The sequence below is a fragment of the Atractosteus spatula genome, chromosome 3 (assembly GCF_055471065.1).
Source record: "Atractosteus spatula isolate fAtrSpa1 chromosome 3, fAtrSpa1.hap1, whole genome shotgun sequence".
Classification (NCBI taxonomy): domain Eukaryota; kingdom Metazoa; phylum Chordata; class Actinopteri; order Semionotiformes; family Lepisosteidae; genus Atractosteus; species Atractosteus spatula.
In genome coordinates this window covers 57,541,272-57,557,937 of record NC_142708.1, presented here as the reverse complement: position 1 = coordinate 57,557,937, position 16,666 = coordinate 57,541,272, and the positions used below count along the sequence as shown (strand labels likewise).

Sequence of the window (16,666 nt, the reverse complement as noted above, 5' to 3'; positions counted from 1 at the left end):
TTTGCCAATCAACAGCAAAGTATAAGTAAATACTTCAGCTTTATTAGAGATTAAGAACTACTTTACAGTTTCTTTGGATTTTGGTGTAAGTCATAAAGCTTCTCAAAGTGCTTAAAAGAAGAAAGGTATATTAATCAATTGCAAATAACATTTTTAATTCAATTGCTTTGCATTTATTGTACTGTATATCCAATGTGCACCGGGCTTATTTAATCATTAATACCGCCTCAAATTAAGATGTGCTAATTGTAAAATTAGCCTACACTATTGTTTGGGTGATGGTCTGACTGCTATTTATTTAAACTTAAACTGTGAAAAATGTTTTATGACAATTGTACTACATGAATATTCCATCAACATTGTACTGCATAATAATTAAAACTGAGAACTAAGCTATTTGTGAATGAGGTATTTAGCTACAGAGACAAACATACTGGTATTTACACATTACTACAGTTGGGAGGGGGCAATGCATTTGTCCGCCTGAGCCCACTACTGAGTTAATCAGGCCCTCGGTGTGGAAGAATAATAAAGAAGAAATTAACAGTTGTAACGCATTGTATATTTGTATATGCATTGTATATTTACTATATCCATCTCTTTCAGCTTTTGCGTGTTTTAGTCATGTACACATGCACTCCAAGAATAAACAGAAACACAAGCTTTTATGCATAAGAAACATCATACTTTATCATTTTAAATTAATGATAATCCCACTTCTTGAGGTATATAAGAATGGCACCTTTAGTTCAGTTTACAATTCCCTCTCCTGCTTACTACAGTATATGTACTGTAATTATCAAATTAATATTTTTTCTTTGTTTTGCATTATTTACAGTATATGTCTCTTCATTATACCTTACAATGCCACTCTGCATTTTCCATTACATGATGTTAAATTAGTTTCTTTATAGAATTTGAAAATAGCACCTACAGTAAATGAAGACGAAAGCACAAAATGTTCTTTGCCATCACAAAAGGGGGTTATGATTTATATTTAAAAAATCTGTATGTCATGGAGCACTGCTTGTGATTTACTGTATTTCTAACCTTAAATGTAAAGAAGTCTCAGGGGTCATTACAATCTAGAGAGTGGCAAGTGAGCGAAGAATTCCTCTTGGACACAATCATCAACAGTGTGTCAACCTGGTAAACTGCTTCACAGTGATATGTGATATGGATCATGGAATGACATCTGTTTTGACAAAGACAAGTAGGAACACTGAACCGTACAAAACCATCTTTCCGTTGAGTGCTAGGCTTTCCAAACTCTGGAAAACTAGTATAGTGAAATATTCAAATTCTGCTCATCAAGAACAAATACTGTAATTATTTCATTAGTGCTACAGTACAATATTGAAAAAATGTAAGTCAACAGAGACAAAGTGATCTTCACTCATCATGCTTGTAAGTCATTGTAAAAGATAAAGAATTATAATACGTCTAATGTTAACAGGACTGTGCATATTGTATCTTAGTGAGAGCAAACCAAGACAAAGAACTTACAGTATACTGATTTACTTACATTTACTTCAGAATGTTAGCAATTTATCTTTAAATACTTTGGGAAAACGTTTCAAAATAAAATAGACAACAGCAAATGACTACTATTGTTGCAAGAACTTCGTTATCATGTTTAAATTATTTGAGTTTTTAGACCATTAAATAATTTAACATACAGTACACCATGATCTCAGCTAAGCAAGGTTGTAATGTCTGTCAAGATACTCAAGATAACAAAGACAGTTTTTTAGAGGTCAAGAGTGGTAAAAATTGGTTATTGTAAGTACAGATGCAGCCATTCAAAGTGCGATGTACAGACACGTACCGGAGGTAATTGGCTATGGCATCGTGCATCGTGACGCGCGATGACACAAAATACCGCGGTGCGTGATTGGTTGACCGACAGGGGCACTCGTGGTCCGTTGGTCTGTTGTAGAAAGACTTACTGTAAACGTCTTTACTGTGCCCGTTGTAGATATTGAATTTTACCACTGAAGGGAAATCTTAGTAGCTGAGCATAAAAAGAATAGGAGCATACTGTAACGCGTGTGAAGGCCATAAACGATATTAATTTTGGAACATAAACATACAGTATATAGCTGGTCTTGGTACTTTAAAGAAAAAAATACACACCAGTATTCCATTTCTCCCTAAACATTGTAAGCTTCGAAGTCTTTAACTAACGTGATACCGGAGTCAACAAGCATACTTTTAGAATTTGATTAAAAGGGAATATAATATGGAATCCTATAATTTAGAGTAATTATATTGCAAAAGTAGGAGTTTCAAGTATTTAGTTCTTGAAATGTTACAAGATGTTATATTATCCACTGTCTGAAGCTATGCAACAAAAAGTGAGGTGGAACATCTTATTGCAGATTTTATGTTCATAAACATGCATATACTGTACAGTACAGTATACTGTATACAGTATAAAGATAAGGCTCTTACCTCTTCCCATTGGTGTATGTATCTAATGAGTCGTGAAAGTCTTAAGAGGCGCAACAGGCTGAGGATTTTTGTAAACCTCACAATCCGAAGTGCTCTGGCGGTCTTATAAACCTCTGAATCGAATCCCTTCTCCACGATTAGAAAGATATAATCCACTGGTATGGATGAAAGGAAGTCCACAACAAACCAGCTTTTCAAGTAGTTCATCTTTATCACTTTGGGGTCCAGGATGATTTCCGAACTCTCCTCATTGACTATCCCAGTTCTGAAGTTCATAACAAGGTCCACTAGGAAGATGGTATCTGAGGCTACATTGAAAACCAGCCATGGAGTTGTTGTCTGCTCGGTAAAGAATGTTATTCCAACAGGAATGATAATTAGATTCCCCACCATCATGATGAGCATAATCAAATCCCAGTAGAACCTATAACACAAAAACAGACAGAAAGATATTAATAATAATGGATAAACAAAGACTCTTTTTAAATGCCACACAGAGTCACAAAGACATACAGGGTAGCTCAAAAAACATGAGAATTACTATAAAATTAAATTAGAAGTTCCCACATTCTCTGAAACATAATCAGATAACTTATTTTGCCGTTTTTTAATATTTCATGTGCATTGTGTTTTTTTTTCTTTTAAGCATAACACTCAACTTTTACAGTATGTCTATCACTGCTTAATTCAGCTATTTTCTTTCAACAATAGGAGATACTTATATGATGTAAACAGGCCAGATGGATTTTGCCATTTTGCTCTAGTAAGTAATGGTTTCATTTCAATATCATGACATATTTTCATAGATACCAGGTTATTTCTTTTTTTTATTTATTTATTTTCTTTTTATTATGTTATGTAAATATATTATGTGGATTGCTAATCAATGTGCAAAACATGTTGACACATGATTCCACAAAGTCTGCATGATTAACTGAGTTTGGAATCGACCTAGGTCTATCAAATCTCTGATCCATTTGCCAGTTAACCAAGTACATGGTAATGGCTTATTGTTTAGAGGAGGCCTCTTCCTTCTGCCAGAAGGAACCTGGTATTAATGAATGGCTTTGAAGTTTGAAAATGGTAATGATTCGAAGGCATAATTTAATCGTTGTTTATTTCCTTTAATATTTTACTATGTTCTTTCAAATTCTCTTTTCAACGTCATGAACTAACACTGGAGATCCAAGGCTTCTTGGTTGCTCTTGCCTGGAAATCCTTTTAGGGAACTATATTTTCTTCACCATATAGAAAACAGAACCATACAGTATTCCAGTTACACTCAGTTTAAGATCAAAGTGTATAGTAGTTTACTATAGTAGTATGTAGTATGTAGTATAGTAGTAGTACTGTCACTGCTTGCAAATTGTAGTTCATACAGAAATTCAATATACACAACATACATAAGATATGAAGGGGCATATACTGTACTTTAGAAAATATCCTTTATTGGGATTTTTTTTTATTTTATTTATTTTTTATTTTAATTTTGACATCACTCAATATGTTGACTGCCTGTATTGAAATTGTATACTAATTTCTTTTTCAAAACAGGACATCAAAATGTCAAATACAAAAAGGTACAATGAACAGAAACTCATATGATTTCTTGTTATCTATTTTTAGATAAAATAAAATATTTCATATTTTCCTTTGCATCAAAACAGTGAATTTTAGCTGAAAAACTTAAATGTTAAAATGGTTTATATTGTCACATATTTTTCAAGTTAAATCAATCTTACACTTTAATTATTTCTTTTTCCTCATGAGCGACAGTGTTTCAAATCATTACACTCTCACAAAGATTGAAATTCCAATTAATTAACAACAGACATTTCCAGTAAATGTAAGGTAAAGCAGGGTGCTTGGTATGTTAGATAAACTTTCTATCTTTCTTCTCTGGAAAAGAGCACAACAAAATAAAGGATGCCAAGCAATTTACTCCTTCTTACATGTCAGAATTACAGTATTTTCAATTTATCAGGTATACATCCTTACAGATTGGGAAATACAGTTTCATATAACACACAAGTCAAAGGTGTCTAAAAGTACTGTACAGTATCTAATAGTACTTTTAGTAACACACTGTTTTATTAACAATGAGTTAGTGCCCCCTGTACTATTTAGGAGAAGCTACATTGTTGAAAGCTCACGACTTCTATACTATTGAAGCTCATAACAGAATGAAGAGTGTGAAAACAAGTGCCAAAGACAGAAAGTTAGAAGAGGAAGACTGAGCAAAAGAATCAGAAAGTGAGAGAGACAGGAAAAACTGGCAAAATATGTACATGTAGTTTGTTATTTGATTAAAAGAGAGGTAATGGAAATATGTTTTGCAACTTGGAAATAGGTTCGCGGTTCTCAATTCTTGAGAGGGGACAAGAAGAAAAAATAAAGATAGGGCCAAAAAAAGCTATAGTAGTCTTTTGATGTATTTTCCTTTCACTGATATTTCTCTGCTGCTTTTGTTTAGCTTACTCCTGTATGTGGTACATCAGAGCCTCCAAAGGCAACAGCCCTATCCCCTTATCCCAACAGAAAAAAAGTAGGTACTGTATGACTACTGCCTCCATAACCAGAGCTAGATGGGGAGATCATCAGGCTAGGGCCAGAACCAGGGTGGGTGGAGTTTCCTGAGATCTGCAAGCTGCAGAGTCAGAAGGAGAAAATATGAGAACTCTCAGGAGGAGACAGGAGGGAGTTGTCCTGCCCACAGCCAAAAAAAAGGCTAAGACCCAGATGCTTACACAGAAGAGAATACAAGCTGATACTGTACACCTGTCAAGGCTGAGGAGGAAGGCATTGAAGGGGGGTTCGATGTTGTGGGGCAGAAATATAAATGGCTACCACATCACCACAGACTTATTGGAAAACACCTCAGAGAAGCCAAGACAGAGACAGAAAGAATCTACAGACCCCACCTTCCTCCCCTGTCAGTAGACCGCATATGTGTGATAAAAAATGGCAGCTCAAGAGTTTAAATGGGAAGGTAAATGTAACCCTTTGATGGTGCTGCAGTAAGATTGGATCAGTCTAAGCCTAGAAAAGAGTGTGGCGGAAGACACTGAGAATAGTACTGGACTGTCAATGTGACGCAGGCTAAAGATAGATGAAACAGAAACACAAACAGAAGACAGAAACAATTTGGCTTAAGTGAGAGGAATCTTGAGACATTAGCAGGAAGCTGTAAGACTGAGAAAAAAAAATCATTGGTTGAAAGAAATAGGAAAACAGTAAACAGTTAGACTGATGTGAATTTTAATATCCAAATATCAAGGTCCAGTTTGTATGACTGTAGTCAGAAAAGGTTGAGAATATTTATGTTATAACTACTGTATATAATCCTTATACAGCATGTACTGTCAAACATGAACACAGTGGCATTCTAAAAATTAATCTCATATACACTCAAAAGTGGCACTATCCTATGGTCAAGTACAGTAAGTTGACATATTGGATGGGTACATAATGCATCTAACTTAACTATGCTCATCAGAAACCTTTGAATATAGAAGCCTTAGATTAATAAATTTACTGTATAGTAGCTTTTAATTTGCTTAATTGCTTTTCTTTTCCCTTTTTGATGCTATAAAATTGTGAAAACCCTTCCCAGCCACACCCCCTAAAACTAGTTTTATATTTTATTTTTATATACATTACTTTCAATGTGCTTTATCTTCATGAATCTGGATTTCTTGGTACCATGTACTGTATAGAATCAGTTTTTTTTAAATAAATGGTTTAGGATAGATTATCTATTATTTAAAATATTTTCTTGATTAATTAAAGGGGAACTGCAGTACCAATTTCTCAGACCATTAATTTTCTCGGTTATGAAATCTTGGTAACAAAATTAATTAATTGACGGTTTAGAAAAAATTTAGAAATCTTGAATTAAGCTCAAAATTCTGAAATTTGTGAACGTACTGTACAGTAAGTCAACATGTTGTCGCAAACCCTTGCTATTATCTCAGACGAGGGCTAGAGTTCCCTTGAATTGTGACGTGATGCACCCCTTCCTGCTCACTAGTCACCGTAATGACTAATGTAATGCGATGTACAAGTACATACAAGCTGTAACATTTATTCAACTGAGTAAGTAAAGGTTGTGCAGCAGACATTTCACTGCAGAAATGTTCCAATGTGATCTGTATGCAGAGTTAAGTAGTATGGGTCGGCAGAACTGTCTCAAAATTGGAACAATATTTCTATTGGATTAAAAGTGATGTATTCATAAGCCTGCTCGTTTACAATGTCATGGGGCAGCTTCACGTCACCGGATGTTTTGTTGTCAAGTTCTGAATCGCAGAATATGGCACTGTGCATACCTGGAAATTTCGTCTATTTTGTGATGTAAATTGGAGGTTCACAGGTCACTGTGTACATTACTTTCATTGTGGTTTGAAATGCACTCATCAATGCTGATTCTTTTTAACCATTAAATATATTTTAAAAAAAGTGTTGCAGTGCCCCTTTAAGGCACAGGAGAAAAAAGGAGAGAGTAGGTACGAAGGGGTGAGGAGCAGTGGAGAAAGGACATATTCAAGGAGAACAGGAGGAGAGTGTGAAAAGCCACAATCTATGAATGAATAGCAAGGATTTAGAAAGAGGTGAGTCATTAAGAGAAGGGGGAAGGTGTTATCCAAGTTTCAGGATAATTCTGATTTCAGATTTCCTTTATTATTCATGTTTTGCACTGTTTTCTTCTTTCACTGGCACTGTGCATGATCAAGTCCCAGCAGGGGCAGAGAGACCTTCACTCCACGCACAACCTCCGAGCCAACAAGATAAAAAGGTTGATTTTCCTTTTACATCTGATTGAAAATTGCTAGAAATATTTTGCTATGAAATGTCATGTACAGTAGTGCATTTGCACTTCAAAGAACTCTATCACATATTAGCCAAGATTGTAGCTTTGTGTTACATTTGTGGTTGATTATGGTTTTGTCATAGCAGAAGCAGTGTTTCCATGTCCTTCCTGCAAAAACAGATTTAATTCAATCATTTCCATTTACAAATATGTCAAAGGATTGTGAAGAAAAAGCCTAGTGTATCTTTAATAAATCCCTGAACCAAATATAACAAACAATACAGTATACTGTCAATATAAAAGTCCACATTTTATGCAAAAAGGTTATTTATAATTTTTGTTTTATTCTAGAAGTTTGTCAAATATAATAAACGTTTATTCAACTGAGTAACACAAAAGATTTGCAATCATTCAGCATACACATTAAAACCTATAATGTAAAAACCTAACAACCTTCTGGGAAGTGTCTACTAATGATTACAGCCATGGGCTTCCAGGGTTGGCCAGAGTGGGTTTGTCTTGAGTTACAAAAGTGACCCTTGCTATATGGCCTGTGATGCCTGTAAGACCTCCAATCATCATAAACACTCCTGCGTGCACTGTGGGACCCACAGTGTCTAAGGTGAATCACATTGCTGACTCAAGATGGACTAAAAACATAAGAATGGTTACAAAAGAGAAGAGGCTCACTCTAGGGCTAGAGGGCTGTAGTGGTGAACAGAGTTGATTACCAGCTGACAATTCTAAATTAGAGAGCAATAAAAAGAAAATAACAGTGATTCCCCATTGAAAGCAGCACTTTAATTTCTAAGATTTGCTACTTAATATTGTTCAAATGGAAATGCCTGCCTTTGTTAACAGATAAATGACTGGAACAATCCAAAAAATGTGCTCATCTTTAGAACTAAATATGATTATTACTGTATATGCAACTACTGTATATTTTAAAGATGTCAAAATTACCAATGACTTAAAAAAATGACATAAAAATTAAAAGGCAATAATCTGAATTGTACTGTACATATATACCATATTAAAAATTATTTAAAATAGTTTAGTATTCTGTCTGTTCAGTGTCAAAAGTCAAGAAATGTATTGTGCATACAATTCACAATACATATTTCAAATACAATATAGTATATATTTCTTTTTCAACAGTTTCTATAATTCATTAACTGTTTGAGTAAAACTAAGGAATTTATTCTCTTACTTAAGAACTAGAATGTAATAAAGAATATGAAAAATATAGTTATTTTAGGTTTATATCTTTAAGTGCTTATACAGTAAGTACAGTATGTATGCAATTCTGTACTTATCATGTAGATATGTACAAATAGCGTAGATGCATATACTGTACTTTATATAGTATACAGTATATGAAGTAAGTAATAGTAATTGTAAAATTACTATACATTTAGTAAAACTAAGACTACTGCAATTCTTAGTTATTACATTACACTTTCAAAATTCTAAAAACAATAGATAAGAATCCCAAATTTTGCACTATACAAATCAATGGTAGTTTGAACTCTAAACAGCATTTCACAGTGAGCACTCTGACAGCACAGAAATATTTCCTTCAGCATCAGCCCTGTTAGTTACAGGTTAAGGGTGAAAGGAAAAAAGTGTTTGTATGGGAGCTGTAGCTAGAGTGAACTTTTCTAAATGCCCAAAGCACTGATAACATTTTTACAGCCATGCACTAAAATAGATGCTTACGAGAATCCTATCACAAGCTACACTGTTCACTGCCTCACATGCATAAAAAGAGTTACTCTTCTTATATATATGATAATATATTGACACACACAATGAGAACTGCATATAGACACACACAAACGTACAGATAAGAACTAGTGTACAGAATTACTATAATTGCTCTTGCAAGGCCCTGACTTGTTAAATATCTAGAGATTGTGTTACAGATAATTGTCTCCCTTTCAATTATAAGCAAGACCATATTACTAGCTACCTCACAAGTTAAAGATAATACCCACATATGTTCCTTTCTCTCAGGAAAGTATTTGAACTGCTGAGGATTGTGTTACAAGGGGAAACCTGTTTAGGATTTTTTTCTAACCGAATACTTGTGTTTCTGTAAATCTATCCTGGTCTACTATTAAAACCATGACAAACATAGAAAAGAACAACAGAATTCCCAGCAATATTTCAGCTAAAATGATTGGTTTGAACTTTTTCAAAAGAAGTGTAAATTTTTATTGTTGATGTACTGTACATGATTGTTTTGTGTGCTTAGACAAATTAGATAATTATATTTAAAATAATACGCTTATCTTTCAACAGATGCAGCCGGTATACTAGGAATTCCAAACATGAACATCCACAAAGAAAATAAATGGTAACAAAGAACAACTTTCTGATTCAAAGAAATACGGTAATTCCTCAAAATACAATTTAACATAAGATGCAAGCACATTGTGTAACATCTACTGTACAGTACATCATGGAATGAGTTACTTGAATATCTATAAACAAAAGTTACACCCACTTCACAAACAACAATTTTCTAAAATTACTGAATGAAACATAAGAAACTTATGTATGAAACATTTCTGACTAAATGTCAACAATAAATATTACTAATTGGACACAATTTCCTTTTATGTTAAGAGGATTTATGTTAAGCGATCACATTTTAAAGGCTTTAGCCTTCACAATCAAGATGTACTGTATCATGAAGTTTTATAGGTGAATGTGTACATTTAATTATTTATGCTGCATATGGCTGAAAATTTAAATTTGTGCAGGAAATATAAAAATGTAAAACATTCCAAACTCAGCAAGTCTCTGAAAAACAGCACAAGTGAAAAAAAGAGAGAACACACTATACTGCACTGATCTAAGCAAACACTGGGTAACCTTACATTGTGCCTTGCAAAAGATGAAACAGAATTTGAATGTAACCGAGTCACCGAACAGTATCATAAACAGCAAAAGTAAAATCTTTTATGTTTGCATCTAATATAATCAGTAAGATTGTGATGTGAAATAAAATATATCACCAGTATACATAAATACCTGTGTTGCCTTTAGCTAACATTTTCAGAAAAGTTCCAAAACATTTTTTTGTTCTGAGAACTGCAGGCACAGTATACACTGTCATTTACAGGAACATTCTAAATGTGTATGCATATCTGTATGTCCCTTCAATGTATTGATTGATAAAGTGCAACAAAGTAAATTCTGCAAAATAAATAAAAATGAGCATGTTGTTTATTTGGTTAACAAAAAGTCTGATCAATATCATACAGTATATAAAAAAACAGTGTTTGTCTATCAAAAATATGATTAGAAGTACTATTTATAAATAGGCAATGTTCACATTTAATCAAACATTCACAATTAGTATGCTACAGTATTTCATCAGTCATGTTTTGTATTATGTAGCCTTAAGAAGGCACTTTCTTTAGTCTTCTAATATCTTCAAGTCCTTCAGATCATTTCTCATCATTCCTGTCTGCAGAACCATACCAACTCAATGAGGATGTGTTGCTTACAATGGTGTACTTCTACAGTATCTGCAGTTCATACTCCACATATTCTGTTGGACATATGTAGAGAGATTGTGATGATTAAGGAAGACATATGATTTAGTCATATGTTTCTGTGAGTACTCTGAATCCTATTCCAGCAGGAATGCCCACTTGAGACCACACTTGAGCTACTTGCTACTGATGAAGACACCAGTGTTTTGGACAAGCTTTACTGGTATGCTTTAGAATCTTGCTGTCCTTTAATTCAAACAAGCGCCAGTGGGTGCAAAATACCCCCAGTCTATAACAATATAACAGATCTATCTAAAGGATATATGAACTTTTGAGAATCAGTTTCACCTTTTTCTCTTCAAACGTGCCATGGGTATGTGTGTGTGCTCAAAAAGTTCAATCTGCCAATTCCAATCTGTCTCATTCTGGAACATTGAAACCCAATGTTACTAATGTTGAATTGTAGTCTTGGAGATATTGTGTCACATTTATATCATGCCCTATAGAATTATATAACATTCCATAATCGTTTATGTATAATATACAATTATACAATGTGTCCCATAGGTTTTTGAAGATAAGCAATTATTTACCTTCGGTTTTACTTAGCTTCCCATATCAATTTTATTATCACTATTGGAACCTTCTCAGCACTTCAGAGTAATGGCTTGTCAGCTTGTTCTGGTTACATGTTAAGCAATGTCAAAAATGTGTACTCTTCTGATAAAATAAAATACAGAAATGGAAGAATATTTTTCCTAACAAGAATGTACCATACCATTCAAAAACTAAATATGAAGTTAAATTAAAAGGGATATCTGTTACACAAAAGGTGCTAACACCTTTCTGTAGCCTACAATGATACGCTTTATTTTAATTAGTGATTTTCAAGTACAATATGTCAAAACAGTGTATAAGAGAATGAATGTATTAAAAACCTAATCATTTAAGTGTATATTTGTTCCAATACAAACCAGAACATTTAAACTTGTGATTTAAAGCAAGTAAATAAGTACTTTATAAATTAATTTGAAACGTTATTGATATCATGTTAGTTATCCATATACTGTATAAATACATCTCTCATAGAGACATTATAGCATAAAGTTTCTTGAGATATGCAGTATACTACATTTATACCTCTTGTTAATATCAGATATGTAAAGGTCATGCTAATTGTTATGTAATTTAAATTTTAAAAAATGCTAAGGCGTGGTGTAATCTCATTCAGACTCATGTTGTCTAATCCCAGCTCACCTTCAAGTTTAATCTTAGTGCTAGAGAGTTCATGGGGACACTTTTAATAAGAAAGCACATTTGGAGGAGACACTAACGTACTATTATCACTCGAAAATCAGAGAAAAGATCATGAACATAAAAGTTACAAAACAAGGAAAACCTCCAAATGCATATCAATATTTCAATCCAACATAATAAAACCATCATAGTTCAAACTAATGAGATGATACCACATTTACCTTTGACTTTCACTCTCCCTAAACCTCAATTACACATATATTCCATGTGTCAGTCTCTGAAAACTCTTAATCTGAAGGTAAATTAGGAGGCTAAAGTGCTCAGGAAGTGTGACCGTTCTACAGTAGTTTACTGTCAGCACCAAGGACAGCACCAATAATAATTATGGGAAACTACCGCAGATCCATTTATACTAGGAATGCGACTTTTTAGTAGTGTCAAGCGATTGCAAAATCTTCAGGAACGTTATCACTCTGGCTTAAAAAGTATAAAACGTAGGAAAGTAGGAAAACGTATAGAAAAGTGTGAAACATGAAAAACTGGCACACAGCTACTGTACTGTAGTTTTACTTATTGAAACTAATCAGGACATTAAATATTGTGATGGATGGGAATATATTCAAGAAAATAATGAAACGTTTACTCCACAGTTTAGTACTGTTTTGCTTTCTCTTGTTTTGTCGTTCCAAGTACAGCAGTCTTGTATCACTGTTCTTGGTGTCCGTAGCGGTATAACACCTTGATAAAACACACCAAATAAAGAGCAGGAAACAAATAGCACATACAGTATCTTTAAACATATCAGTGTATTATGTATATGCCAATGTCTTGCAGATAATTATGAAACAATAATGCTGCTTCTTCAGGCAATATACTGTATAACTTCGGGTTTCCCAAGCGGATAAAAGAGGTCTCAGCTGCAATTCCAGAACTTCTCTACGTGAACTTGTTTAAACACTATTTTGCAACGTTGTTTTATTTCGTTGTAAAAACACAAGTAATTGTTATACGTATTTAGAGGCGTCCAGATACATGTGATCATCTTCCATCAAAAAGCAACAAATACTGTACATACAGTATGCAGACATCTACTACAGTATATGTAACATGTCAATGAACCACAGGCGTCGCAACCTACAGCCGCAATGCAATGTCAGATCTTAATGGTGCTGAACTCAGTAACGACTTTCCTGTAGAAACTTCAGTGCGGTACCACTCAGATAATATTAAAATTATACATGTTAGGGTCAAATTATAAATCCAAGTCAAAATAAGAGATTGCTTTTATGTCACATCAAAAACTGTAATATTCAATGTCATCACATAAATCAAATGTTCACAATGCATAGAAAGAAGTATAATATATTTAACAGATTTAATCAATAACAGAGATGTATTTTCTTTTTCCTTCTGTTACTATTCTAAAGGAATATTCTTCGTAATTAACGTTGTTTCGTTATAATATATTTTGCTGCAGTAGATAGACATTTTCCCGCATGCATTTAAAAAAACGGAACAACAGATGAACGTGAAAGAATACATCTCGATATGTTTAATCCTTAATAAACAGGTGTCCTGGCTGTTTTGTAATGTAAATATTCAATAAATAATAGTGATTTTTATAAAGAGAAAATGTGCAGTCTCCGATGTTAAATACAAATGTGTGATAAAGAAAGATACCAAACCAGCTACAGAAAGATACATAATATAAATCTCGACGAATTCCCCCCAAAAAGGTTGTTTTAGAGATCATTCTTCATTTACTGTACCTTTACTCACGCATGTCGATTATTAGATGTGAAACATGCGATGATGATAGTAATAATTGATTTGAATATTAATAGTAATTTTTAGTGTTCACATCCATCCGAAATGGTGCTCAGTTATTTATTTGTTTATTTAATTTATCAAGATGACATTCACCATTTTGGTCCACAAGGGCACTGGAATTTTAAACTTCAGTTGTGAATTAGCATGATGCAGCCTCGGCTAAAAGAAACTGGTATGTTTTTTTTTCTTTCTTTCGGCACAGAAACAATTCAACATAATAGACACTGGCAATCCGGATTGTGAAAACACTGAGCACATGAGAATAATGACAATGTGGTCTGCTGCAGACTAGAGTACGAGTGGAGGCGTGAGAAGGTGACTTTCGACTGCTTACCTAAAATCGCTGTAGGGATGAATTATCCAGTATCCTGCAGTTTGGACCCGTTCTTGTTCTTTTTCCACTGCTTTCTGACTGCCGAACATTCGAAGGGAGAACTTATTAACCCCGGGCTGAAGCATGGCCCCGATTTGCCGCTGCATAAAGCCAGATTGTCTAGATGACCCATCCAAATCTTCGAACCCGACCACGGCTTCTTCACGATCCATCTTAAAGCCCACTGAGTTGCCATGGTCTTTCATGTTCTGGCTTCCCATATTGTTCTTCTGTATCGAGTCTTGCCTCTGAAACACATTATTTCCGTCCGATTTCTCTTCTTTGTTGCTTGAAAAAGAATTGGATTTGTCTGCCATGTTTTCAAAACGGACTGTCTCCTGGCTTTGAAGACAGGCTCCACGCAAAACTCAAGAGGACCCGCTGCAAGCTCTCCTCTTGTTTCATTTGATGCCCTTCAACTGATCGGCTTCACTGCCTCCTGCGCAAATGCTGCAAACTGAGGCTGAGTTCTGGTGAACTCGCCAGATCAGGTTTCTTGGGCTACCGCCATCTACTGTTAGGAATTACAACTCAACCAGCTTCGTTAAATTGCCGTTTGAATAGCAGTGAGGCGCTAACTGGCAAACATTTTATTTCCATGAAGTATCCCATAATCGTTCTCACATAATTACTCGTCGCCTCATATTAATATAATTAATGAGCCCGAGCTGTTGTTTTAAAGACAGTGTACGTCACTGGTTTAGATTTTAGAACAGCTGCATTTTCTTTCTTCTCTGCACTTTGCACACTGCAAAGTTTCCATTAAATACTGAAAAATTATATAGCATTTGACGGTTTACCCAGATTAACCAATATAACTATTTTCAAATATTTGTTTTTATTCTGATTTATATTTTGTAGACTATCATGAAATGTGAGTAGCGTGAAATTATAACACCAACTAACAAAAACTCAATTATTATTGTTGTGTTTGCCTAACCTCATCAGTATTTGAGGTCGCCGTAGTGGCCATGATTGTTTAAACCTTTTAAAATAGTTCATTTTCTTTTTCTGAAGCCCCGGGAAACGAGTCGAGTGTATCATGATAGAGACGTGCCTCAAAGATACAGAATCAAACGAACAAAGCAATCCCGCATGGTTTACAACTTGGAGAACATGAACAGTTCAATACCCTTTTATTTGCCTTTTTGTACGATTCTTATGTTTTTGTTTCTTTCAACTTGTGAAATGCGCAAGTTTAAACGTGTCTTACTTGCATTTTTCATTTAGGTTTCACAGGTGAAGGAAAGAATAAGTTCAAAGAAGAGGAGTAAAACAAATTAATAAAGAGGTTCACGTTTGAGAACTAAACCTCAGTTCAGCCAGTAATTGTTTTACTTGTGTGTACAGTATAGTTTATACAGTACATAGCGCTGCAAATGGGGATTTAATTCTATTAAAATGAATAAATAAATCATAAGTAAATGCAATGAAAGACTGGAACGTGATAAATTAAAAAAAAATTAAGTGCGGATCTTCCTGGGTCAATTTGTTATGTAATTGTTTATTTTGTTATCCATGAATACAGCATGGATCATGCAGATAATGTCACAAATTCTTCTGTAGGGTCTTTGATGATATCATTCACAAAAAATGTAAGTCACTTCATTGATTAAGGGCTTGGATTTCACAACGAAGGTTTTTAAATGTGAAATGACATAAAGGACAGGGCAGTACGTTACAGATCCCCATGACTAGTTAAATAATAATAATAATAATAATAATATTGTCTTTATTATTATAATTGTTTTACAATTTCACAAAAAATGAAAGCATTACAAATGTTACACCACATCTAACTAAACAGGGAGTGCACAAAACATTGTTTTACAGTATATTCATTTCCAGAAATAAATAATGGTTGTTTATGTAATAGTAATATTACTAAATTACATTTGTTTCATATTTAACAAATGATTTGCAGCAGTTTTTTTATAACAGCATCCAGACATGAATCTAAAAATACCAGTTTCAGTATAATACTACAGTCTACATTACCGTACAGTATGTGCTCTGATGCTGAAAACACAGAAGAGAGAAGGCTTTGAATCTTCTGTTTGCTGTCAGCACTCTGGTCAGGACGGACAAAAAGAAAACAACTGCTGATGGAGAGAAAAGGGGTGAAGAGCATGCACAAAGAACAAGCTGAATATTAATGTAAAGTGGAGGATCCTGATTATTAATAACTCCCATGAGAACTGAGTGGAAAATAATAAGAGAAACTGAACTTTCTACTTTTTCTTGTTAATTTTTAAAATGTCCGATCCATATGCCACACTGAATACCTCAGTAGTTCAATATTTTAAGCATTACAACAGTTGCAGGTTTTCTAGAATGAGTGTGACATACTGTATACTGTACTGTATATGACAGTATATAGTTTATTGTTTCAATCAGTCATGAATTTCTGTTTTGTAGTAAAAGAAAATCATTTGA

General features: G+C 34.0%; 1 protein-coding gene across 1 annotated transcript in view; it reads right to left on the bottom strand.

Annotated features, from left to right (window-relative positions):
• hcn1 (hyperpolarization activated cyclic nucleotide-gated potassium channel 1) overlaps positions 1-14,547 on the bottom strand; it is a 91,344-nt gene extending 76,797 nt beyond the window's left edge. Inside the window, exons 1-2 of the mRNA XM_088910734.1 lie at positions 14,192-14,547; positions 2,455-2,878 (exon numbers count right to left, since the gene is read on the bottom strand). Coding sequence (XP_088766860.1) covers positions 2,455-2,878; positions 14,192-14,547 — 780 coding nt within the window. The remainder of the gene's footprint in view (positions 1-2,454; positions 2,879-14,191) is intronic.
• Between the last annotated feature and the right edge of the window lie 2,119 nt (positions 14,548-16,666).